The sequence below is a fragment of the Bacillus rossius genome, chromosome 13, assembly GCF_032445375.1.
Source record: "Bacillus rossius redtenbacheri isolate Brsri chromosome 13, Brsri_v3, whole genome shotgun sequence".
In the NCBI taxonomy this organism is placed as follows: domain Eukaryota; kingdom Metazoa; phylum Arthropoda; class Insecta; order Phasmatodea; family Bacillidae; genus Bacillus; species Bacillus rossius.
The window spans coordinates 29,824,803-29,851,897 of NC_086340.1; the positions used below are offsets into that span (position 1 = coordinate 29,824,803).

Below are 27,095 nucleotides of genomic sequence, written 5' to 3' on the forward strand. Positions count from 1 at the left end.
TTTAAATTTCATCACAATACCAGTGCATTAATGTGGCGATTATCATTGTTTCTTGTTTACGTACGAGTATCTACTTTTTTTTATTGGATAATGATGTCACGTGATTGTTCGTGATAGGCCAGAATTCAAACGAACCAATACGTGATTATTTAGTTCATTTATTGTTTAAAACGGTGTTTAATTACCGCCTCCAACTTAGGTGAGTTTTTAACGTTTCTAATTTTAAAGTCTTATTTGTTATTTTGATATTGTTGCGCAAGTAATAAGTAACAAAAAAATACGTGAGTTATTACTGTGCATCCTTTGTTACGAGTTTGTTATGTAAGGTCAGTTACATTATAAATAATTTAAAACTAAAGAATAATTAAAATTAATTCACATTATTTTTAATGTCGGCTTAGTTTGAAAGTATTAGTAATGTAACTGACCTGACCTAATCAACCATTTTATTAATTACGCATTGACGATTCGCGTATTCACGAACACACAGCAAAATAACAAAAATGGCGTCGCTCGAATGGTTCCACAGGTCTTGTATTGCAAAATTAAAAAATTCTATATCTCCTAAAGTATTTGGAATTTCTTATCTCCGCCGCTTTTAATGAAAAGAGGACGTTGAAGAGCATAAAATAAAAGTATTTTCGGATTTTTAACATTTTTTTTCGCAAATACCGCCCAACTACATATTTACCCAAGTTAGTAACACTGTTCTGGCACTACGAACCGAGTCAAGTATCGGTTAAAGGTTATGGCTAACCAACATGTGTTTTGTAATTAGAGGCATTATTTTCTATCAAGCAGAATAAATTTTAAATTCAAATTCTAAGTTATACATTAAACATTTCTGTAAGTGTGTATTTTTATGTATATGTGGTTTGTCTCATATAAAAACTATATCACTTAAGTATGTACAATGCAGAAAAGAAATTGTTGCCATAAAAAACTTAACTTAAGAATCTGTAATAAAATAAATATATTAAATAAATCGAAACTGAGCAATAAATTATCACTACCATCAATATTATGTTATATCCTGTAATGAAACTAATGTTTAAGAATCACATATAAACACAGCAGAGGAATTACAAATCACTAAACACGTTATCCAGAACACCTGTAATTAAAAAGCATACATTAGCACATTTACCCTGAGCATATATTTAAATGCTGTATTTTTTTATGGTTACAGGTGTTAACACAAAGTCATGACAACAACCTACGTAGAGTTGAATTTCTACTTAAGTTTTTTAAAATGCATTCTAATTATTGACAATTATGTTTCCTAACCTAACCAAAATTTACCAAACCTAATTTCATGTAAATAAACCTCATTTGGGTTGGGTTAGGTTACATTATGTTGGTTGAGGATAGGTTATGTTAGGTTAGTATCTGTGTACATGCCCTTACATTTAATATGTTTTTCTTGTGGGACATTACCTAATATATAAACGAAAATATAAGAACGTGTCTGTTTGTAATTTGCCCGACATTCAAAACAAGAAAGCTGCGAGGAAGGTACTTTTACACTATTTTACAAACACGCCCCAACCTAACGGAAAGTTTTCACGCACATACTTTCATAACGTGTTAATTAGTCACTCACTTTTTCACGGTCGTGACGCCCAGATCTAGAAGAAATACTGTCATTTCTGCGACATCACCCTGTTTCAGTTGACCTGTATTTATTAACATCGTAACTCTTCGTGCCACGTCGATAATATCGTGCCTCCTTCTTTACATTCATTTTAATAACCTAACAAACCGTAATAACTAACACAAAGTTACACTGTAAAAGCAATAGTTCACTACAAGCAACAATTAAGACAACCCTTTAAAATTAGAAAATTAATTAGTACACAAATACACTGGATGTTTTCGGAAAATCAGAAGTCGTTTTGAGCAAACAAAAACAAGCGTTCAACATGGCTCGGGCCGACACACAGTTACGTAGGTGATTCATCCGCAACAGCTTGCAACGTCATCTGTAAACAAAATAACTTAACTTTCGTATATATTAAACAATATTACTCCAGGATCTGGAAGTAAACATATGTGAAACATTTTCAGCAATATTTATCGTTATTTCAGCTGTTCAAAATTACATACTAAGGAACTATTTCTTCAAGTGTGTAGCCAACATACCGATAAATATCGTTGCCACGCGTGTTTAAAAACTTACATATAAAATTAACAAATACAAATTATTTCAGTATTCATACACACATACGGAAACGTAATAGCTTGATAAATTATGTCGTCCTATTTTGTTTATTTATTTGTCAAACAAATTGCACAATAGTAAACCAAATATTCTTAGTTCCATTTTTCAACAGTTCTTCCCAAAAGTACGAACTTACCGTGCGGCGACTATAGTCTGGTATGGCTCAAGCAGCGGTATCAGTCAAACAAATGTTTTTCAACTAGGTTAAGAAATAATAGCAGAAGAAAGTATTGCATAATCATTTACTATATAGATTCTTGACCACTCAAGCAACTTTCATTGCACCTTTCGCTTCCATTTCTCTGCCATATAATGTTACTGTGTCATACTAGGGACTAAAGGGAATGAAACAAATGAAATGTCGGAGTGGACGCCACCATGTGATATGGGCACGTGGACCCGGCGGAGACTCCCTTCAGGGTGTGACGTGACTCATGTAGGGCTAGGCCCGGTTCCCTTAGCAAACGATATCGCACCAGTGGGCTCTTGAGGCGTCCCACACGCCTCGTGGTTCAGGAGCAGGAACACGTGGTCACTCGACTTAATACTCACAGGCTCGACGCACTCCTTTTATTCCAGTAACGTTACAAACACGTCTCAAGTCGCGCTACATCTACATTACCACATTAAAACTGTTAATAACGCCATCAACGGGAAAGAATCGGTTTACAGGCTGACCAGGTCACCTCGTGGCCTGGCCTCGTGAGTCTTAAGACGCGGTTCGTGTTTAAACGTTCGAAATGAACTTAATTATTTATTAAAACGTGTCGGCCACCCGGAGTAGGCCTCGCAGATACAAAAAGGTTTTAGAAATTATAAAAAGTCCGTGGGATGTTAAGAGATCAGTTGAATGTAAAATTGAGAAGTTGCGAGGTGCTCACCAAGCATCCTACCCCGGGTGGCGAACGGAAGCGACTCAAGAGGCCAGGGCAGCATGGTGGCCGGAAAGCGCTGGATTTACCGTTAGTCTCTCCTGTTATTCATTACTACATATTTAACTAAAACAAACACACTAAAAATTCTATAATAAAATTATACCAAGGTTTCCTTATTTATGTTATGTATTAATTATTTTAATTAGGACTATGGTTCAAACTGGGTTGCAGGTAGTTCCATTGCCTGAAGCGTGGGGCGCTGTGCTGTCCTTACCAACTAGCACTGCAAACATAATTATTGGGGAATATTACTTAAAGAAAGACATGTAGCAATTACGTAAACATTAAGATTAAATAAGAAAACAAAAGGGGTCGTGGCACAGACTCTACTCTTGCCTCTTGTCGGCAGCCTCACACACGCGCACGCACGCGCACGCACGCACGCACGCGCGCGCACACACACACACACACGCACGCACGCACACGCACGGGGCGGGAGGTTTGAAATAGAGGGTGGTGGTGGGAGGAGAGGGGTGGCAACGGCATGAGGCACATCGGGCTTAGGGGGGCATAGCCCCGGTCGACGTCAACTGTTACCATTCAAATCTCATAGTTGCCCTATGTACGACGTGAAGACTTTGCACCAGTCTACAGCTTTGCACCTAGAGGAAAAACAACGCTAGAAGCACCAGCTAGATTCGCTCTTATCATCCCGCCTTACTAGCATACATTTACCCCTGATTAGGTTGGCACCTTAAGGGCAGAATTGTTACTATTCCTCTACTTAGCAGTCCCATTCGTTACCCATCTGAGTCTAATGGGAAATGACCAAGTGTAAAGTAACCACTCCCTGTGACTTAGTGCAGGCAGCAATGGTAAATGGACCATTATTTCTCATGTGTTGTGGATGTGAGTACTTTTTAACTGAAACTTTTTCACTGAATGATAAAGGTATGATGTCTGCAGCTAGTTTATACTTGGATGTTGTGCTCAGTCTATGTATCATGAATGTGTAATACATCTTGTAGTGTTGCAGACCCATGCTCTCCCCAGCTTTGCAGAGAGTTTTTATTTTTGGCCATTATATTTTACAGTAAAAGAATATCAGCGGAATATATGGTCCAAAGTCGTTGTGACCTAGTTTGTATTTTATCATTCTTAATATTATTGCCAGTAATTTTTGTGTTTAATTATTTAATTCAAACAGCTGTTAAACTATGTTTTTTTTTGGTTCTTACTTTATTAGCAAGGTTAATGTTTATGTATTTGTAATTTTCAGTATTTTATTAATTTTAGATATGGTTTTCATGCCAGTATTTCACGTTTGGATTTAATTGGAAGATCTAATCATGTTTCTGGGACATTATGTATGGTGTTGGTATAAGAAATGATGAGAGAGAGTGCCAATATTTTAGACTTATTTTTGTGTTATGGTGCAGTCTGTAAGTTTTCTTATGATGGGAAAATCAGCAGATGCCCTTTTCTAGGAGAGACAGGGAAAATAACTATTTGTTTCATCATCCGACCTGGAAATACTCTGTGATTTATCATGTTATATTTTTTGCAGGAAAAGCCTCATTGCAAGCATTACGAAATTTGTATTCTTTTGTGTCCTTGTGAGTGCTGTGTTGTGATTGACCGGTGAGGTCACTGCGTGGTGTATGCAGCTATGTAGCCTCGTATTAAGTTGTCACTTGGGAATCTGCGAGAGTATCTGTGTTACAGAGTGGTAGATCACAGCAGTCAAGGGGGAGGGGGCACGACTCCTAGAACACAGCAGTCTAGGGGGAGGGAGCACGACTCCTAGAACACAGCAGTCTAGGGGTAGGGGGCACGACTCCTAGTACACAGCAGTAAAGGGGGAGGGAGCACGACTCCTTGAACACAGCAGTCAAGGGGGAGGGGGCACGACTCCTAGAACACAGCAGTCAAGGGGGAGGGGGCACGACTCCTAGAACACAGCAGTCAAGGGGGAGGGAGCACGACTCCTAGAACACAGCAGTCAGGGGGAGGGGGCACGACTCCTAGAACACAGCAGTCAAGGGGGAGGGGGCACGACTCCTAGAACACAGCAGTCAAGGGGGAGGGGGCACGACTCCTAGAACACAGCAGTCAAGGGGGAGGGGGCACGACTCCTAGAACACAGCAGTCAAAGGGGGAGGGGGCACGACTCCTAGAACACAGCAGTCTAGGGGGAGGGGGCACGACTCCTAGAACACAGCAGTCAAGGGGGAGGGAGCACGACTCCTAGAACACAGCAGTCTAGGGGGAGGGAGCACGACTCCTAGAACACAGCAGTCAGGGGGAGGGGGCATGACTCCTAGAACACAGCAGTCAAGGGGGAGGGGGCACGACTCCTAGAACACAGCAGTCAAGGGGGAGGGGGCACGACTCCTAGAACACAGCAGTCTAGGGGGAGGGAGCACGACTCCTAGAACACAGCAGTCAGGGGGAGGGGGCACGAATCCTAGAACACAGCAGAATAGGGGCAGGGGGCACGACTCCTAGAACACAGCAGTCAAGGGGGAGGGGGCACGACTCCTAGAACACAGCAGTCTAGGGGGAGGGAGCACGACTCCTAGAACACAGCAGTCAAGGGGGAGGGAGCACGACTCCTAGAACACAGCAGTCTAGGGGGAGGGAGCACGACTCCTAGAACACAGCAGTCAAAATGGAGGGGGCACGACTCCTAGAACACAGCAGTCAAGGGGGAGGGAGCACGACTCCTAGAACACAGCAGTCTAGGGGGAGGGAGCACGACTCCTAGAACACAGCAGTCTAGGGGGAGGGGGCACGACTCCTAGAACACAGCAGTCAAGGGGGAGGGAGCACGACTCATAGAACACAGCAGTCTAGGGGGAGGGAGCACGACTCCTAGAACACAGCAGTCTAGGGGGAGGGAGCACGACTCCTAGAACACACCAGTCAGGGGGAGGGGGCACAACTCCTAGAACACAGCAGTCAAGGGGGAGGGGGCACAACTCCTAGAACACAGCAGTCAAGGGGGAGGGGGCACGACTCCTAGAACACAGAAGTCAAGGGGGAGGGGGCACGACTCCTAGAACACAGCAGTCTAGGGGGAGGGAGCACGACTCCTAGAACACACCAGTCAGGGGGAGGGGGCACAACTCCTAGAACACAGCAGTCAAGGGGGAGGGAGCACGACTCCTAGAACACAGCAGTCAAGGGGGAGGGGGCACGACTCCTAGAACACAGCAGTCAAGGGGGAGGGGGCACGACTCCTAGAACACAGCAGTCAAGGGGGAGGGGGCACGACTCCTAGAACACAGCAGTCAAGGAGGAGGGGACACGACTCCTAGAACACAGCAGTCTAGGGGAAGGGGGCACGACTCCTAGAACACAGCAGTCAAGGGGGAGGGAGCACGACTCCTAGAACACAGCAGTCTAGGGGGAGGGAGCACGACTCCTAGAACACAGCAGTCAGGGGGAGGGGGCACGACTCCTAGAACACAGCAGTCAAGGGGGAAGGGGCACGACTCCTAGAACACAGCAGTCAAGGGGGAGGGGGCACGACTCCTAGAACACAGCAGTCTAGGGGGAGGGAGCACGACTCCTAGAACACAGCAGTCAGGGGGAGGGGGCACGACTCCTAGAACACAGCAGACAAGGGGGAGGGGGCACGAATCCTAGAACACAGCAGTCAAGGGGGAGGGGGCACGACTCCTAGAACACAGCAGTCTAGGGGGAGGGAGCACGACTCCTAGAACACAGCAGTCAAGGGGGAGGGAGCACGACTCCTAGAACACAGCAGTCAAGGGAGATGGGGCACGACTCCTAGAACACAGCAGTCAAGGGGGAGGGGGCACGACTCCTAGAACACAGCAGTCAAGGGGGAGGGGGCACGACTCCTAGAAAACAGCAGTCAAGGGGGAGGGAGCACGACTCCTAGAACACAGCAGTCAGGGGGGAGGGGGCACGACTCCTAGAACACAGCAGTCAAGGTGGAGGGAGCACGACTCCTAGAACACAGCAGTCAAGGGGGAGGGGGCACGACTCCTAGAACACAGCAGTCAAGGGGGAGGGGGCACGACTCCTAGAACACAGCAGTCAAGGGGGAGGGGGCACGACTCCTAGAACACAGCAGTCTAGGGGGAGGGGGCACGACTCCTAGAACACAGCAGTCAAGGGGGAGGGAGCACGACTCCTAGAACACAGCAGTGTAGGGGGAGGGAGCACGACTCCTAGAACACAGCAGTCAGGGGTAGGGGGCACGACTCCTAGAACACAGCAGTCAAGGGGGAGGAGGCAGGACTCCTAGAACACAGCAGTCAAGGGGGAGGGGGCACGACTCCTAGAACACAGCAGTCTAGGGGGAGGGAGCACGACTCCTAGAACACAGCAGTCAGGGGGAGGGGGCACGACTCCTAGAACACAGAAGACAAGGGGGAGGGGGCACGACTCCTAGAACACAGCAGTCAAGGGGGAGGGGGCATGACTCCTAGAACACAGCAGTCTAGGGGGAGGGAGCACGACTCCTAGAACACAGCAGTCAAGGGGGAGGGAGCACGACTCCTAGAACACAGCAGTCAAGGGAGATGGGGCACGACTCCTAGAACACAGCAGTCAAGGGGGAGGGGGCATGACTCCTAGAACACAGCAGTCAAGGGGGAGGGGGCACGACTCCTAGAAAACAGCAGTCAAGGGGGAGGGAGCACGACTCCTAGAACACAGCAGTCAAGGGGGAGGGGGCACGACTCCTAGAACACAGCAGTCAAGGTGGAGGGAGCACGACTCCTAGAACACAGCAGTCAAGGGAGATGGGGCACGACTCCTAGAACACAGCAGTCAAGGGGGAGGTAGCGACTCCTAGAACACAGCAGTCAAGTGGGAGGGGGCACGACTCCTAGAACACAGCAGTCAAGGGGGAGGGATCATGACTCCTAGAACACAGCAGTCTAGGGGGAGGGGGTACGACTCCTAGAACACAGCAGTCAAGGGAGATGGGGCACGACTCCTAGAACACAGCAGTCAAGGAGGAGGGGGCACGACTCCTAGAACACAGCAGTCAAGGGGGAGGGGGCACGAATCCTAGAACACAGCAGTCAAGGTGGAGGGAGCACGACTCCTAGAACACAGCAGTCAAGGGAGATGGGGCACGACTCCTAGAACACAGCAGTCAAGGGAGATGGGGCACGACTCCTAGAACACAGCAGTAAAGGGGGAGGGGGCACGACTCTTAGAACACAGCAGTCAAGGGGGAGGGAGCACGACTCCTAGAACACAGCAGTCAAGGGGGGGGGGGGCACGACTCCTAGAACACAGCAGTCAAGGGGGAGGGGGCACGACTCCTAGAACACAGCAGTCAAGGGAGAGGGGGCACGACTCCTAGAACACAGCAGTCTAGGGGGAGGGAGCACGACTCCTAGAACACAGCAGTCTAGGGGGAGGGAGCACGACTCCTAGAACACAGCAGTCTAGGGGGAGGGGGCACGACTCCTAGAACATAGCAGTCAAGGGGGAGGGAGAACCACTCCTAGAACACAGCAGTCAAGGGGGAGGGGGCACGACTCCTAGAACACAGCAGTCAAGGGGGAGGGGGCACGACTCCTAGAACACAGCAGTCAAGGGGGAGGTGGCACGACTCCTAGAACACAGCAGTCAAGGGGGAGGGGGCATGACTTCTAGAACACAGCAATCAAGGGGGAGGGGGCACGAATCCTAGAACAAAGCAGTCAAGGGGGAGGGGGCACGACTCCTAGAACACAGCAGTCAAGGGGGAGGGGGCACGACTCCTAGAACACAGCAGTCAAGGGGGAGGGAGCATGACTCCTAGAACACAGCAGTCAAGGGGGAGGGGGCACGACTCCTAGAACACAGCAGTCTAGGGGGAGGGGGCACGACTTCTAGAACTCAGCAGTCAAGGGGGAGGGGGCACGACTCCTAGAACACAGCAGTCAAGGGGGAGGGGGCACGACTCCTAGAACACAGCAGTCAAGGGGGACGGGGCACGACTCCTAGAACACAGCAGTCTAGGGGGAGGGGGCACGACTCCTAGAACACAGCAGTCAAGGGGGAGGGAGCACGACTCCTAGAACACAGCAGTCGTGGGAGATGGGGCACGACTCCTAGAACACAGCAGTCAAGGGGGAGGGGGCATGACTCCTAGAACACAGCAGTCAAGGGGGAGGGGGCACGACTCCTAGAAAACAGCAGTCAAGGGGGAGGGAGCACGACTCCTAGAACACAGCAGTCAAGGGGGAGGGGGCACGACTCCTAGAACACAGCAGTCAAGGGGGAGGGGGCACGACTCCTAGAACACAGCAGTCAAGGGGGAGGGGGCACGACTCCTAGAACACAGCAGTCAAGGGGGAGGGGGCACGACTCCTAGAACACAGCAGTCTAGGGGGAGGGGGCACGACTCCTAGAACACAGCAGTCTAGGGGGAGGGAGCACGACTCCTAGAACACAGCAGTCAAGGGGGAGGGAGCACGACTCCTAGAACACAGCAGTCTAGGGGGAGGGAGCACGACTCCTAGAACACAGCAGTCAAAAGGGAGGGGGCACGACTCCTAGAACACAGCAGTCAAGGGGGAGGGAGCACGACTCCTAGAACACAGCAGTCTAGGGGGAGGGAGCACGACTCCTAGAACACAGCAGTCTAGGGGGAGGGGGCACGACTCCTAGAACACAGCAGTCAAGGGGGAGGGAGCACGACTCATAGAACACAGCAGTCTAGGGGGAGGGAGCACGACTCCTAGAACACAGCAGTCTAGGGGGAGGGGGCACGACTCCTAGAACACAGAAGTCAAGGGGGAGGGTGCACGACTCCTAGAACACAGCAGTCAAGGGGGAGGGGGCACAACTCCTAGAACACAGCAGTCAAGGGGGAGGGGGCACGACTCCTAGAACACAGCAGTCAAGGGGGAGGGGGCACGACTCCTAGAACACAGCAGTCTAGGGGGAGGGAGCACGACTCCTAGAACACACCAGTCAGGGGAAGGGGGCACGACTCCTAGAACACAGCAGTCAAGGGGGAGGGAGCACGACTCCTAGAACACAGCAGTCAAGGGGGAGGGGGCACGACTCCTAGAACACAGCAGTCAAGGGGGAGGGGGCACGACTCCTAGAACACAGCAGTCAAGGGGGAGGGGGCACGACTCCTACAACACAGCAGTCTAGGGGGAGGGGGCACGACTCCTAGAACACAGCAGTCAAGGGGGAGGGAGCACGACTCCTAGAACACAGCAGTCTAGGGGGAGGGGGCACGACTCCTAGAACACAGCAGTCAAGGGGGAAGGGGCACGACTCCTAGAACACAGCAGACAAGGGGGAGGGGGCACGACTCCTAGAACACAGCAGTCAGGGGGAGGGGGCACGACTCCTAGAACACAGCAGACAAGGGGGAGGGGGCACGACTCCTAGAACACAGCAGTCAAGGGGGAGGGAGCACGACTCCTAGAACACAGCAGTCAAGGGAGATGGGGCACGACTCCTAGAACACAGCAGTCAAGGGGGAGGGGGCATGACTCCTAGAACACAGCAGTCAAGGGGGAGGGGGCACGACTCCTAGAAAACAGCAGTCAAGGGGGAGGGAGCACGACTCCTAGAACACAGCAGTCAAGGGGGAGGGGGCACGACTCCTAGAACACAGCAGTCAAGGTGGAGGGAGCACGACTCCTAGAACACAACAGTCAAGGGAGATGGGGCACGACTCCTAGAACACAGCAGTCAAGGGGGAGGGAGCACGACTCCTAGAACACAGCAGTCAAGTGGGAGGGGGCACGACTCCTAGAACACAGCAGTCAAGGGGGAGGGATCATGACTCCTAGAACACAGCAGTCTAGGGGGAGGGGGCACGACTCCTAGAACACAGCAGTCAAGGGAGATGGGGCACGACTCCTAGAACACAGCAGTCAAGGAGGAGGGGGCACGACTCCTAGAGCACAGCAGTCAAGGGGGAGGGGGCACGAATCCTAGAACACAGCAGTCAAGGTGGAGGGAGCACGACTCCTAGAACACAGCAGTCAAGGGAGATGGGGCACGACTCCTAGAACACAGCAGTCAAGGGAGATGGGGCACGACTCCTAGAACACAGCAGTCAAGGGAGATGGGGCACGACTCCTAGAACACAGCAGTTAAGGGGGAGGGAGCACGACTCCTAGAACACAGCAGTCAAGGGAGATGGGGCACGACTCCTAGAACACAGCAGTCAAGGGAGATGGGGCACGACTCCTAGAACACAGCAGTAAAGGGGGAGGGGGCACGACTCTTAGAACACAGCAGTCAAGGGGGAGGGAGCACGACTCCTAGAACACAGCAGCCAAGGGGGAGGGGGCACGACTCCTAGAACACAGCAGTCAAGGGGGAGGGGGCACGACTCCTAGAACACAGCAGTCTAGGGGGAGGGAGCACGACTCCTAGAACACAGCAGTCTAGGGGGAGGGAGCACGACTCCTAGAACACAGCAGTCTAGGGGGAGGGGGCACGACTCCTAGAACATAGCAATCAAGGGGGAGGGAGCACGACTCCTAGAACACAGCAGTCAAGGGGGAGGGAGCACGACTCCTAGAACACTGCAGTCAAGGGGGAGGGGGCACGACTCCTAGAACACAGCAGTCAAGGGGGAGGGGGCACAACTCCTAGAACACAGCAGTCAAGGGGGAGGGGGCACGACTCCTAGAACACAGCAGTCTAGGGAGAGGGAGCACGACTCCTAGAACACAGCAGTCTAGGGGGAGGGAGCACGACTCCTAGAACACAGCAGTCTAGGGGGAGGGAGCACGACTCCTAGAACACAGCAGTCAAGGGGGAGGGAGCACGACTCCTAGAACACAGCAGTCAAGGGAGATGGGGCACGACTCCTAGAACACAGCAGTCAAGGGGGAGGGGGACGACTCCTAGAACACAGCAGTCAAGGGGGAGGGGGCATGACTCCTAGAACACTGCAATCATAGGGGAGGGGGCACGACTCCTAGAACAAAGCAGTCAAGGGGGAGGGAGCACGACTCCTAGAACACAGCAGTCTAGGGGGAGGGGGCACGACTCCTAGAACACAGCAGTCAAGGGGGAGGGAGCATGACTCCTAGAACACAGCAGTCAAGGGGGAGGGGGCACGACTCCTAGAACACAGCAGTCAAGGGGGAGGGGGCACGACTCCTAGAACACAGCAGTCAAGGGGGAGGGGGCACGACTCCTAGAACACAGCAGTCTAGGGGGAGGGGGCACGACTCCTAGAACACAGCAGTCAAGGGGGAGGGGGCACAACTCCTAGAACACAGCAGTCAAGGGGGAGGGGGCACGACTCCTAGAACAAAGCAGTCAAGGGGGAGGGAGCACGACTCCTAGAACACAGCAGTCTAGGGGGAGGGGGCACGACTCCTAGAACACAGCAGTCAAGGGGGAGGGAGCATGACTCCTAGAACACAGCAGTCAAGGGGGAGGGGGCACGACTCCTAGAACACAGCAGTCAAGGGGGAGGGGGCACGACTCCTAGAACACAGCAGTCAAGGGGGAGGGGGCACGACTCCTAGAACACAGCAGTCTAGGGGGAGGGGGCACGACTCCTAGAACACAGCAGTCAAGGGGGAGGGGGCACAACTCCTAGAACACAGCAGTCAAGGGGGAGGGAGCACGACTCCTAGAACACAGCAGTCAAGGGAGATGGGGCACGACTCCTAGAACACAGCAGTCAAGGGGGAGGGGGCACGACTCCTAGAACACAGCAGTCAAGGTGGAGGGAGCACGACTCCTAGAACACAGCAGTCAAGGGGGAGGGGGCACGACTCCTAGAACACAGCAGTCAAGGGGGAGGGGGCACGACTCCTAGAACACAGCAGTCAAGGGGGAGGGGGCACGACTCCTAGAACACAGCAGTCTAGGGGGAGGGGGCACGACTCCTAGAACACAGCAGTCAAGGGGGAGGGAGCACGACTCCTAGAACACAGCAGTGTAGGGGGAGGGAGCACGACTCCTAGAACACAGCAGTCAGGGGTAGGGGGCACGACTCCTAGAACACAGCAGTCAAGGGGGAGGAGGCAGGACTCCTAGAACACAGCAGTCAAGGGGGAGGGGGCACGACTCCTAGAACACAGCAGTCTAGGGGGAGGGAGCACGACTCCTAGAACACAGCAGTCAGGGGGAGGGGGCACGACTCCTAGAACACAGAAGACAAGGGGGAGGGGGCACGACTCCTAGAACACAGCAGTCAAGGGGGAGGGGGCATGACTCCTAGAACACAGCAGTCTAGGGGGAGGGAGCACGACTCCTAGAACACAGCAGTCAAGGGGGAGGGAGCACGACTCCTAGAACACAGCAGTCAAGGGAGATGGGGCACGACTCCTAGAACACAGCAGTCAAGGGGGAGGGGGCATGACTCCTAGAACACAGCAGTCAAGGGGGAGGGGGCACGACTCCTAGAAAACAGCAGTCAAGGGGGAGGGAGCACGACTCCTAGAACACAGCAGTCAAGGGGGAGGGGGCACGACTCCTAGAACACAGCAGTCAAGGTGGAGGGAGCACGACTCCTAGAACACAGCAGTCAAGGGAGATGGGGCACGACTCCTAGAACACAGCAGTCAAGGGGGAGGTAGCGACTCCTAGAACACAGCAGTCAAGTGGGAGGGGGCACGACTCCTAGAACACAGCAGTCAAGGGGGAGGGATCATGACTCCTAGAACACAGCAGTCTAGGGGGAGGGGGTACGACTCCTAGAACACAGCAGTCAAGGGAGATGGGGCACGACTCCTAGAACACAGCAGTCAAGGAGGAGGGGGCACGACTCCTAGAACACAGCAGTCAAGGGGGAGGGGGCACGAATCCTAGAACACAGCAGTCAAGGTGGAGGGAGCACGACTCCTAGAACACAGCAGTCAAGGGAGATGGGGCACGACTCCTAGAACACAGCAGTCAAGGGAGATGGGGCACGACTCCTAGAACACAGCAGTAAAGGGGGAGGGGGCACGACTCTTAGAACACAGCAGTCAAGGGGGAGGGAGCACGACTCCTAGAACACAGCAGTCAAGGGGGGGGGGCACGACTCCTAGAACACAGCAGTCAAGGGGGAGGGGGCACGACTCCTAGAACACAGCAGTCAAGGGAGAGGGGGCACGACTCCTAGAACACAGCAGTCTAGGGGGAGGGAGCACGACTCCTAGAACACAGCAGTCTAGGGGGAGGGAGCACGACTCCTAGAACACAGCAGTCTAGGGGGAGGGGGCACGACTCCTAGAACATAGCAGTCAAGGGGGAGGGAGAACCACTCCTAGAACACAGCAGTCAAGGGGGAGGGGGCACGACTCCTAGAACACAGCAGTCAAGGGGGAGGGGGCACGACTCCTAGAACACAGCAGTCAAGGGGGAGGTGGCACGACTCCTAGAACACAGCAGTCAAGGGGGAGGGGGCATGACTTCTAGAACACAGCAATCAAGGGGGAGGGGGCACGAATCCTAGAACAAAGCAGTCAAGGGGGAGGGGGCACGACTCCTAGAACACAGCAGTCAAGGGGGAGGGGGCACGACTCCTAGAACACAGCAGTCAAGGGGGAGGGAGCATGACTCCTAGAACACAGCAGTCAAGGGGGAGGGGGCACGACTCCTAGAACACAGCAGTCTAGGGGGAGGGGGCACGACTTCTAGAACTCAGCAGTCAAGGGGGAGGGGGCACGACTCCTAGAACACAGCAGTCAAGGGGGAGGGGGCACGACTCCTAGAACACAGCAGTCAAGGGGGACGGGGCACGACTCCTAGAACACAGCAGTCTAGGGGGAGGGGGCACGACTCCTAGAACACAGCAGTCAAGGGGGAGGGAGCACGACTCCTAGAACACAGCAGTCGTGGGAGATGGGGCACGACTCCTAGAACACAGCAGTCAAGGGGGAGGGGGCATGACTCCTAGAACACAGCAGTCAAGGGGGAGGGGGCACGACTCCTAGAAAACAGCAGTCAAGGGGGAGGGAGCACGACTCCTAGAACACAGCAGTCAAGGGGGAGGGGGCACGACTCCTAGAACACAGCAGTCAAGGGGGAGGGGGCACGACTCCTAGAACACAGCAGTCAAGGGGGAGGGGGCACGACTCCTAGAACACAGCAGTCAAGGGGGAGGGGGCACGACTCCTAGAACACAGTAGTCTAGGGGGAGGGGGCACGACTCCTAGAACACAGCAGTCTAGGGGGAGGGAGCACGACTCCTAGAACACAGCAGTCAAGGGGGAGGGAGCACGACTCCTAGAACACAGCAGTCTAGGGGGAGGGAGCACGACTCCTAGAACACAGCAGTCAAAAGGGAGGGGGCACGACTCCTAGAACACAGCAGTCAAGGGGGAGGGAGCACGACTCCTAGAACACAGCAGTCTAGGGGGAGGGAGCACGACTCCTAGAACACAGCAGTCTAGGGGGAGGGGGCACGACTCCTAGAACACAGCAGTCAAGGGGGAGGGAGCACGACTCATAGAACACAGCAGTCTAGGGGGAGGGAGCACGACTCCTAGAACACAGCAGTCTAGGGGGAGGGGGCACGACTCCTAGAACACAGAAGTCAAGGGGGAGGGTGCACGACTCCTAGAACACAGCAGTCAAGGGGGAGGGGGCACAACTCCTAGAACACAGCAGTCAAGGGGGAGGGGGCACGACTCCTAGAACACAGCAGTCAAGGGGGAGGGGGCACGACTCCTAGAACACAGCAGTCTAGGGGGAGGGAGCACGACTCCTAGAACACACCAGTCAGGGGAAGGGGGCACGACTCCTAGAACACAGCAGTCAAGGGGGAGGGAGCACGACTCCTAGAACACAGCAGTCAAGGGGGAGGGGGCACGACTCCTAGAACACAGCAGTCAAGGGGGAGGGGGCACGACTCCTAGAACACAGCAGTCAAGGGGGAGGGGGCACGACTCCTACAACACAGCAGTCTAGGGGGAGGGGGCACGACTCCTAGAACACAGCAGTCAAGGGGGAGGGAGCACGACTCCTAGAACACAGCAGTCTAGGGGGAGGGGGCACGACTCCTAGAACACAGCAGTCAAGGGGGAAGGGGCACGACTCCTAGAACACAGCAGACAAGGGGGAGGGGGCACGACTCCTAGAACACAGCAGTCAGGGGGAGGGGGCACGACTCCTAGAACACAGCAGACAAGGGGGAGGGGGCACGACTCCTAGAACACAGCAGTCAAGGGGGAGGGAGCACGACTCCTAGAACACAGCAGTCAAGGGAGATGGGGCACGACTCCTAGAACACAGCAGTCAAGGGGGAGGGGGCATGACTCCTAGAACACAGCAGTCAAGGGGGAGGGGGCACGACTCCTAGAAAACAGCAGTCAAGGGGGAGGGAGCACGACTCCTAGAACACAGCAGTCAAGGGGGAGGGGGCACGACTCCTAGAACACAGCAGTCAAGGTGGAGGGAGCACGACTCCTAGAACACAACAGTCAAGGGAGATGGGGCACGACTCCTAGAACACAGCAGTCAAGGGGGAGGGAGCACGACTCCTAGAACACAGCAGTCAAGTGGGAGGGGGCACGACTCCTAGAACACAGCAGTCAAGGGGGAGGGATCATGACTCCTAGAACACAGCAGTCTAGGGGGAGGGGGCACGACTCCTAGAACACAGCAGTCAAGGGAGATGGGGCACGACTCCTAGAACACAGCAGTCAAGGAGGAGGGGGCACGACTCCTAGAGCACAGCAGTCAAGGGGGAGGGGGCACGAATCCTAGAACACAGCAGTCAAGGTGGAGGGAGCACGACTCCTAGAACACAGCAGTCAAGGGAGATGGGGCACGACTCCTAGAACACAGCAGTCAAGGGAGATGGGGCACGACTCCTAGAACACAGCAGTCAAGGGAGATGGGGCACGACTCCTAGAACACAGCAGTTAAGGGGGAGGGAGCACGACTCCTAGAACACAGCAGTCAAGGGAGATGGGGCACGACTCCTAGAACACAGCAGTCAAGGGAGATGGGGCACGACTCCTAGAACACAGCAGTAAAGGGGGAGGGGGCACGACTCTTAGAACACAGCAGTCAAGGGGGAGGGAGCACGACTCCTAGAACACAGCAGCCAAGGGGGAGGGGGCACGACTCCTAGAACACAGCAGTCAAGGGGGAGGGGGCACGACTCCTAGAACACAGCAGTCTAGGGGGAGGGAGCACGACTCCTAGAACACAGCAGTCTAGGGGGAGGGAGCACGACTCCTAGAACACAGCAGTCTAGGGGGAGGGGGCACGACTCCTAGAACATAGCAATCAAGGGGGAGGGAGCACGACTCCTAGAACACAGCAGTCAAGGGGGAGGGAGCACGACTCCTAGAACACTGCAGTCAAGGGGGAGGGGGCACGACTCCTAGAACACAGCAGTCAAGGGGGAGGGGGCACAACTCCTAGAACACAGCAGTCAAGGGGGAGGGGGCACGACTCCTAGAACACAGCAGTCTAGGGAGAGGGAGCACGACTCCTAGAACACAGCAGTCTAGGGGGAGGGAGCACGACTCCTAGAACACAGCAGTCTAGGGGGAGGGAGCACGACTCCTAGAACACAGCAGTCAAGGGGGAGGGAGCACGACTCCTAGAACACAGCAGTCAAGGGAGATGGGGCACGACTCCTAGAACACAGCAGTCAAGGGGGAGGGGGACGACTCCTAGAACACAGCAGTCAAGGGGGAGGGGGCATGACTCCTAGAACACTGCAATCATAGGGGAGGGGGCACGACTCCTAGAACAAAGCAGTCAAGGGGGAGGGAGCACGACTCCTAGAACACAGCAGTCTAGGGGGAGGGGGCACGACTCCTAGAACACAGCAGTCAAGGGGGAGGGAGCATGACTCCTAGAACACAGCAGTCAAGGGGGAGGGGGCACGACTCCTAGAACACAGCAGTCAAGGGGGAGGGGGCACGACTCCTAGAACACAGCAGTCAAGGGGGAGGGGGCACGACTCCTAGAACACAGCAGTCTAGGGGGAGGGGGCACGACTCCTAGAACACAGCAGTCAAGGGGGAGGGGGCACAACTCCTAGAACACAGCAGTCAAGGGGGAGGGGGCACGACTCCTAGAACAAAGCAGTCAAGGGGGAGGGAGCACGACTCCTAGAACACAGCAGTCTAGGGGGAGGGGGCACGACTCCTAGAACACAGCAGTCAAGGGGGAGGGAGCATGACTCCTAGAACACAGCAGTCAAGGGGGAGGGGGCACGACTCCTAGAACACAGCAGTCAAGGGGGAGGGGGCACGACTCCTAGAACACAGCAGTCAAGGGGGAGGGGGCACGACTCCTAGAACACAGCAGTCTAGGGGGAGGGGGCACGACTCCTAGAACACAGCAGTCAAGGGGGAGGGGGCACAACTCCTAGAACACAGCAGTCAAGGGGGAGGGGGCACGACTCCTAGAACACAGCAGTCAGGGGGAGGGGGTACGACTCCTAGAACACAGCAGTCAAGGGGGAGGGAGCACGACTCCTAGAACACAGCAGTCAAGGGGGAGGGAGCACGACTCCTAGAACACAGCAGTCAGGGGGAGGGGGCACGACTCCTAGAACACAGCAGTCAGGGGGAGGGGGCACGACTCCTAGAACACAGCAGTCAAGGGGGAGGGAGCACGACTCCTAGAACACAGCAGTCAAGGGGGAGGGAGCACGACTCCTAGAACACAGCAGTCAGGGGGAGGGGGCACGACTCCTTGAACACAGCAGTCTAGGGGGAGGGAGCACGACTCCTAGAACACAGCAGTCAGGGGGAGGGGGCACGAGTCCTAGAACACAGCAGTCAAGGGGGAGGTGGCACGACTCCTAGAACACAGCAGTCAAGGGGGAGGGGGACGACTCCTAGAACACAGCAGTCAAGGGGGAGGGGGCATGACTCCTAGAACACAGCAATCAAGGGGGAGGGGGCACGACTCCTAGAACACAGCAGTCAAGGGGGAGGGAGCACGACTCCTAGAACACAGCAGTCTAGGGGGAGGGGGCACGACTCCTAGAACACAGCAGTCAAGGGGGAGGGGATTCGACTCCTAGAACACAGAAGTCAAGGGGTGGGAAGGAGTAAGGAGGGAACACGCACGTCGCCACATGTCTTTCTTTTTCGCTTTATAAGACATGGTGCTCCGGCACCAGTGCTAGGTATTTCCTAAATGTGATTTTGAAACTGTAAAAGATCACACAATTAGGTGATCTTACTTGCATGGCTTTGTAGAGCTATTATGTAATATTAATGGATTATCTCCTGAGATAATTGGAGACAAAATATAAAATGCACGAGAGCTATAGGGATAAATTTATAGGAACATGGTGTGTAAGAGGAAGCCTTAAGTGAAGATGTTCACAAATGTGATGTGTGTAGAAGTTAACTTATTCATTATTTCCTTGTGTATGTTTTCAGGGTCATTGTGCTGGATAAAGGCAAAGTAGTGGAGTACGACAAGCCTGCCACGTTGCTGAGCAATAAGCACTCCGTGTTTTACAGCATGGCAAAGGATGCGGGTCTCGAGTAACTTCCATCCTTTAAACTAACTTACTTACTTACTTACTTAGGAGTATGTACTTGTTGAAGGAAGTTGTGATTCTCATGATGTATGTGATGGATGTTGTTTTTCTATCAGCGATTTGAACTGTGCATGTTCATTTACCGTTTGGGTAATGTAGAGTTAATTTTCTCGAAATAGCGTACTACATAAAACTGCATTATACTGAAGGAAAAAAAAATTGGTCAATTAGTTTTCTTATAGATTATGTTATTTTTATAAACCCAAGAAACCTCTTAGTTTAAATAATAATTTGTGAAAATTGGCACCTAAAATTACTCATACCACAGCTAATTAAAGTGATAGAATCCAGATCTTTATCAGGAAGTACATACATACATACATATGTTGTTTTTATTCATACACACTGCCATGGCCAAGAAGTAAAGGACAGAATAAGGTTGTAAGTTGGAGATAACACTTGTTTTACAAGCGAGATTTGTGACACACAAAGTAACTGAGCTCAAGGATCTGCTATCTATGTATCAATTATCCTGGGTTTGTCAACCCAGTCAATTAAGTTTTTAATTGTTGACATTTGTTTTTATATTTATATGCATCTTATGTATCTGTGACTCTGAATCTACTAAAATTTAATTGAAAATTTGAGTACCTGCTTTTTTAGGAATAAATTCTTTTTTGTATCTGTTAATTGATAATTTGAGCCCTTTTGTTATGAATTTATTCTTTTTTGTTTATTTGTTGAGCCATTTTGTCAAGGTGGTGCAATTAATCCAAAAATTGAAAAGAGGGAAAAAAATATGTTGCACAGTATACTAAGTGTAGACATTGAATCACTACATAATGAAATAATATCAAAATTAAACTATGGCTAGTTTTATAAATCCATCCAAGTCTTAAATACTTAATGTTCTGTTATTTATTTCAGTTTTGAAATCATTTATACATATTCATACAAGCTATTATGGTCTAATTTGAGCTATTTCTCTCATGACTAAATCTTTTTAAGCTTGTAAAGTATGATAGTTGAAGAGCATTTTATACAAATTAGATGTTTATCTGTAAGTTATTACATGTACAATTAATGTCAATTTTCTATTCAAAGCTTACTTCTAAAAACTAAAATCTTCTCACATTTTAAACAACACAGCACACATGAATGGTGTAACAACATAACCCAGTGTTTCAATGATTTTGTCTTTGTGTTGGGTCAATTGTGGTACTGGAAGCAATAGATTCCATTCATTACAAAGATAAGTGTTTTTGAAGTCAAAGTTGGTCTGTTCTTCCTCTACAGCAAAATCTTGAAATTTGGAGTAACTTGTTATTTAATAGGGTCATCAGAGTCAATTGACTGTTCAGGCAACATCCCACTAAAGTGGAAATACTCCACTAATTTTGATTTTTGATTCATTATTTTTTTTATTGTTAAGTCAAGGTATTGAGCCAATTTACCAGGAGTCTTGTCTGTTTTAATGTGTGTTTTCTTCAATTAAGAAGGGTTTGGTTAAAGAATTTGGAGTTTACTTAGTTAATCAAGGTGGTGTTTTATCACTGTATATGTTATTTATGCATCCAGTTAATAGGAAATCCTTAAAATTATCATGGTTTCCTATTTTATGTATTAGGATTGTCTTGTTGGGTGAACACAATTTATTTAAATTGAGTTAAGTAAATACTCTAATTCATATTTTTCATATTTACAGCAAACTTGGTAGTAACTAGCGTTATCAAAACATTATTTTACAAGTTTCATCATCACAAAATTGCATAATTCAAGTGTAGTTTTATAGCAATTTTGATTCATTGTTGACAACTATAATTTTGTCAAAGTATAAAAATCTTAACATTAATGTGTCAACTTTATTATTTTTACAGTATTTTTTTTAAAATCTGTTTTATATTAAATTGAAGTGATTTAAGTTAAATGTTTACTTAATCTTACCAATTAATTTATTACAGGGCTTTCAGGTACTTAAATTATAGTACTTTATCTTTATAAGCCATTTATTAGTGGCAATACTAATTGTAAGTAAAAAATTATTTGAAATTACATTTGTAAATAACAATTTTTTTTTAATCTGAGTCTACAAAGTAGAAATAGTTTGATGATCATTGTCATAAAGAGTGTGAATTATTATGGAATCTGAATATTTTTGGAACCAATCGAATACTACTAATGTCTTTTTAAAATGTTTGATATTGTAAAGATAGGTACCTGTGCTTTGTGAATAACCTTGTCTTGTCAACAGGTAAACATAAGCATGGTATAACAGTGTTCCAGGGGATTGACCAACTAGCTTTCTATGATGAAGATAAGGCCTGAACTGTAGTTTTGATAACACTGTGGTGCTAAGAAGTAACAGAACAAGCCAATATATATTATTTTTAAGTCAGTCAATACTGAATAAATGTTGTCAAAATAATTTTTTTTTAACAAATGTTGGTATACATGTCAAAGACTAATGCTAATTCTGTTTTTTAAAAATGGCACATAAACTCTTGCTTCGTAGCATCATAGAATTTATTTTGTTTGAATATTTGTGCCTTAATATGGCTGTATTGTCAGTGTTTGTGAGATCAGTGTTTTGTAATACACAAAAATTGTGTGGCTTAGTAGCCATTTAGCCATATATTTATACTTTCACTTGATTTTTTGGAGGAAGATGATTTAATATTTTACATTTATGTTACGTCTCGATGTAACTACATTAGGTCGCCAACTTATGAATTGATTGCATTCGCTGGTTTGTTTCGTGAGTAGGTTTTGTGTGAAGTCAACATAGTACCAAGGGTTTAAACTATATGGATCTTGGAGGCAAATTGCATAAAGATTATTCTTTTTACCGGATGAGGTTATGTAAGTCATGTTCGTCTGTCTCTCTTTTCCCCCAACCCCCCTGAAAAAATGGATATACTATTGATTAGATACTTGTTTATTTAATATTTCATCAAGTGCTAAGTAGTGATAAATTGATTTTACTTTTTCTCCCTGTTCACAGCTTTATTCTGGTTCTTAAAAATTGGTTCTTGGTTTACATCCACACATTTTACCGCAAAAAAAAAATTATGTCTGTTAAATTACAGCTTTATTCGTTCAAACTTCAAAATTACTTTAACAGTTATCAGCAATTTACCTAAATCTGATTGCAAATAAGTCACCATTGAGAGATGGATTTTTCTTCAGTTTGATCTAACATCAACACCCGTTAAAAAGATTTCCTAGAAGTGCATAGACAAGTACATACTAATGAAAAGCATACGTAAAAAGAAAACAATACATGGTCAAGATCTGGCAAAACATGCACCACTTGATGTATACTTTTTATAAGAAAATGCAGTGTTGTTCAGTAATGAAATTGTAATATTTTCACATGCTAATGTAATGTGTTCCTATGGAAACTATAACATGCAAGGTGCACAGATACAAATAATATTAAAATTGACATAAAATGAGTGGTTTCATTCTCCCCTTAAGACCTACTCAATCATTCATGAACAGCATTTATTAAAGGTTCTATGTATTACTAGTTACAAAAACAAATGCAATGTTATTAAATAACACAGATTTAATATGTTAAACAATTTGTTGTTCCATTTAAGGTAATGTGTTAGAAGTACAGATAGAATAACTAATAAACGTAAAAAATATGTTTGCATCCAGGTGTATCATGCCAAGGTGGACAAAGCAGGATTTTACTGTTTACTAGAAAACATCAAGTCGATAGCTGCAATCAACCAGCATAAGTAGCGAGGTACAAAAGTTGGTGTAGGTATGTGAATTTTAAAAAAATTTAGTGACCTGTATTTATAAATTATAGTTTGATTGTATAATTTTTTTGGTTGTTACAGAATTTTCTCTAGTTTGAAAGTTCTGTCATTACTAATTTTATAAATGTGTTACAACAGTATGTACTTACGTATGTACTTTTTCTGGGGTATTTCTTAAAATATTATGTTTTAGTAAGTTGCAAGAATTCGTCACATTACAAGATACATTATTGGTGCATTCTTTGTAAATGCAACAATAAAATTACCTTATGTTGGCAGTTTTTGATAACCTTTTGTTATATGTACTGTTTTGATAGTGTAAATTGTTGCTGTGATTGTCAAACCATATTTTTGTACCTATACAGTAGAGCACCTTCTATCCATGATTTTGCAGTAAGGAAACTTCTGTTGAGTGTACAACCCGAGAAAGGGTAACAAAAAAAAAATGCATTTTCAAGTGCAGATTCAGACAGTGCATTCATGTGATGCATATGCATCCATGTCTAAAATTGTCTTGTAGATAAAGATATTTTGGTACAAATTTCCTAGGGGTGTAAATGGGAAAAAAGAAAATTTGCAAATTTGACTAATGATCCAGCCAGAATCAGAAATCTGTAGAAATTTATACTTATCTAGGTATCAACTGTTTAAAATAGAAGGTGCTCCATTATTTACATTTTTCTAATGTGTACATGTTCTAATTATTGTTCATCACAAATGTGTTCTTGCCAAGTAAATATTCTTAGTTGAACATAATTTTTAATGACTAGTTTTTAGCCTGACAAAATTAAAATGACTCAACAATAATTTTTAACACAACAGTGTTATTTATTTTGATGACCATTGGTACATGTTCCTGTTCATTTGAAAAATGTGAAATGGTACATCACAATTCTGCCATTTCTGTACAATCAAAATTACTGTAAATTAACCTTAGATACCAAAACTATGTGTAGTTGGTTATATAATGTGTATAATTTTGTTACTTACCTAATTGTACTTTATTTGTAGATTATGGATGTCACTTTTATTTCTGTAGATTGTACTTAATAAAGTTGTTTTATACAAAGATTATTTTGTTCCTCCTGAATAAGACTTCTTACAAAACTAGCATCCAGCTGTCCATAAGAGAACATGATGCTAGAAATATTTATAATATTAATTTTACTGCAGGCTTTGATTTTGATAGCAGAACTGACATTTTACATTTCTATTTTTTGTCCAACTTATAGGCCTACTGTGCTATTAAAATAAGGGTATTATAACTTACCTCGATGAGTACTTTTGTTTGTGGAAATGACATTGTGGTTTTCAAATTAGATAGGTATGTGTACACAACCTCTTCCAAAAGGTAATGCGATTAATTAATTTATAAACATATAAACCAGGGCTGCCACCACTTTGAAAACAATATCCTTGATTGAAATGTGAAATATCCTGTACATTAAAAAATACAAAAAAATATGCAATTTTTATGAAAATTACTTGATCATAATGTACGTAACTATACATCAATCAAAACAATTCAATTTTTAATACTTTATACAAGTATTTACACACCCACAAGTAGCCTGCACTTCACCACTGCAGTATTTAAATATCACTTTTTCAGATTCTTCATTTCTTCTGTTGGCTGGAATTCTGCCATATTCTTCCTAGAAGAGATATGCAACAAAGCATTTAGCATTGGCGATTCAAGACGACCTGTGCGCTGTCTTGATAAGGTTGAGCTTACTAAATATCCTTTGCAAGTTTACAAAGCAGTGGAAAACATGTTTTCCCATAATTTCATACTGTGACACCTTATGCCAGGCCTGCCACCAAATTAGGTTCCTAAATCCTCTTTACAGCATTTAAAAATCCTGTAATATTTATAGTCATAATTGACATAATTTATTTTTCGCGGTAATTTTAAATATACATAGCATTCCAAAACATAATTTACATTACAAAACTAATAGTTGGTATCACAATAAAATTAAAAGTAATTTAAAAAATTCTCTTCAGTATAGGCTTTGGTGATTTTCTTATTTACAAACTATAAATACATCCCTACAACTGAAGTTATTTACAAGTTTAAAAAAAATTTATTTCACATCATTAACTAGCTACTTTTTCATGTTCTGTGCTCTTTTCCGCATCTCGTCAGTGGGCTTGAAACCCAGACCTGCAGATGTTCTCATTCTGCAAAGCAACAGCACATTTAAGATTGGTGATTCCATTGACGATCTGGGAACAGTTTTAACCATCTTGAGATTGCTGAAAACCCTTTCCACAGCAGATTTTCTCCAGTTGCAGCACCACTCAAAGCCATTACTTTGTACAGATGAGTTTGAACAATCTCTGATGGAAAGAACCTTGCTAACACTAAAACCTGCCTAGTGACTGTCAGTTGATTCATCAATCATCAGTGTGAAAAATTGTGTTTTCATTGCATAGGTAACAATCTGCAGCTGATGTACCCAAATATTGAATAATTATCTGGCTAGTTTTAGTGGGAGAACAATGAAAGTTTCTTGCGATTTCACTATCTGGAAACATTTGCGGGACTAGTTTCGTGAAATTATCACCGAGTTTCACAGATAAATTGTTTTCACAAACGAAGTTCACCCATAACAGTTCCGCATCAATTATTTTGTTTGGTTACAAAACACGTCAAAGAACAACTCTGATCAGCAGCTCATTGGTTTTTCGCATGAACTTGCGTCTTCAAGCCGCCCTTTGTCACGTTCAGTTCCGAGTTGCAAGTCGAACAAACGGCGGAAAATTCCGTTTTGCCACGCCTCAACCATTTTAATTCTTGCTCCCATTCTTTACGATAACGCTGTTTATAAAGTGACCTGTCCGGCGAAGCCTTTCGTTTTTTACATGCTTTATATTAGCTTCACCTGTATGTTTGTCTGTCCGTCTGTAACTCTTTCGACTAAGAGTGAGTGGCTCATCACTGTAAAATGTCCCACCAATTTCATTACGTTCGTTAGCCGAGCGGTCTAAGGCGACTTCTGTGACGTCAGCTTTCAGAATCAGCGATCGTGGGTTCTACTCCCGGCCACGCCAAAAAAAAAAAAATGTTTTTTTCTCCGGTAAATTCTAAGATTATATCCATACATCTAACTGTAAATGATTCGGAGAGACTTTACCATTTCTTTGTGACGTTGCAACTCCAAATAGTTATCTCAGATGGTAATAGGTAGTGTCGGTAACTCATTTCCCTATGATAATTATACATAAATATAGTTTAAAAAACTAAAAAAAAACATGCTTTTAAAGAATATCAAACTAAAAAGTTAAAAATAAATATAGTTTAAAAAACTAAAGAAACATGCTTTTAAAGATTATCAAACTAAAAAGTAAAAAATAATTTTAAAATTTAATTTATGACAATAGTATATAAGCAATACTAGTATAAATGAGAAAAAAGCATGGGGCGCTTAATATACAAAAAATATGGCACAAAGCGCCTCAAGCTTTTTTCTCATTTATACTAGTATTGCTTATATACTATTGTCATAAATTAAATTTTAAAATTATTTTTTACTTTTTAGTTTGATAATCTTTAAAAGCATGTTTCTTTAGTTTTTTAAACTATATTTATTTTCTCCATCACAATCAGCTAAGACCAAAACTACTACTTAAATCACATAAGAAGTTTGTAAACAAATGCAGCACCTAAAACATTGTAATGGCAAAAAATACCAATGTTTACTGACGCCATGACACTTCTTAGCGTTTAACTCAACAAACAAAAAACATTTCCCCCAAAACCATAGATATTGTACTTCATAAAAGATATGTGGGAGTATATGTTT

The 27,095-nt window shown here is 47.3% G+C and overlaps 1 protein-coding gene across 4 annotated transcripts in view; it reads left to right on the forward strand.

The window, feature by feature from the left end:
• LOC134538418 (multidrug resistance-associated protein 1-like) overlaps positions 1-24,355 on the forward strand; it is a 190,034-nt gene extending 165,679 nt beyond the window's left edge. For all 4 annotated transcript variants that reach the window (XM_063379726.1, XM_063379723.1, XM_063379724.1 and 1 more), the window contains one exon: positions 19,413-24,355. In XM_063379726.1, coding sequence (XP_063235796.1) covers positions 19,413-19,524 — 112 coding nt within the window. In that variant the 3' untranslated portion in view covers positions 19,525-24,355. The remainder of the gene's footprint in view (positions 1-19,412) is intronic.
• The last annotated feature ends 2,740 nt before the right edge of the window (positions 24,356-27,095 follow it).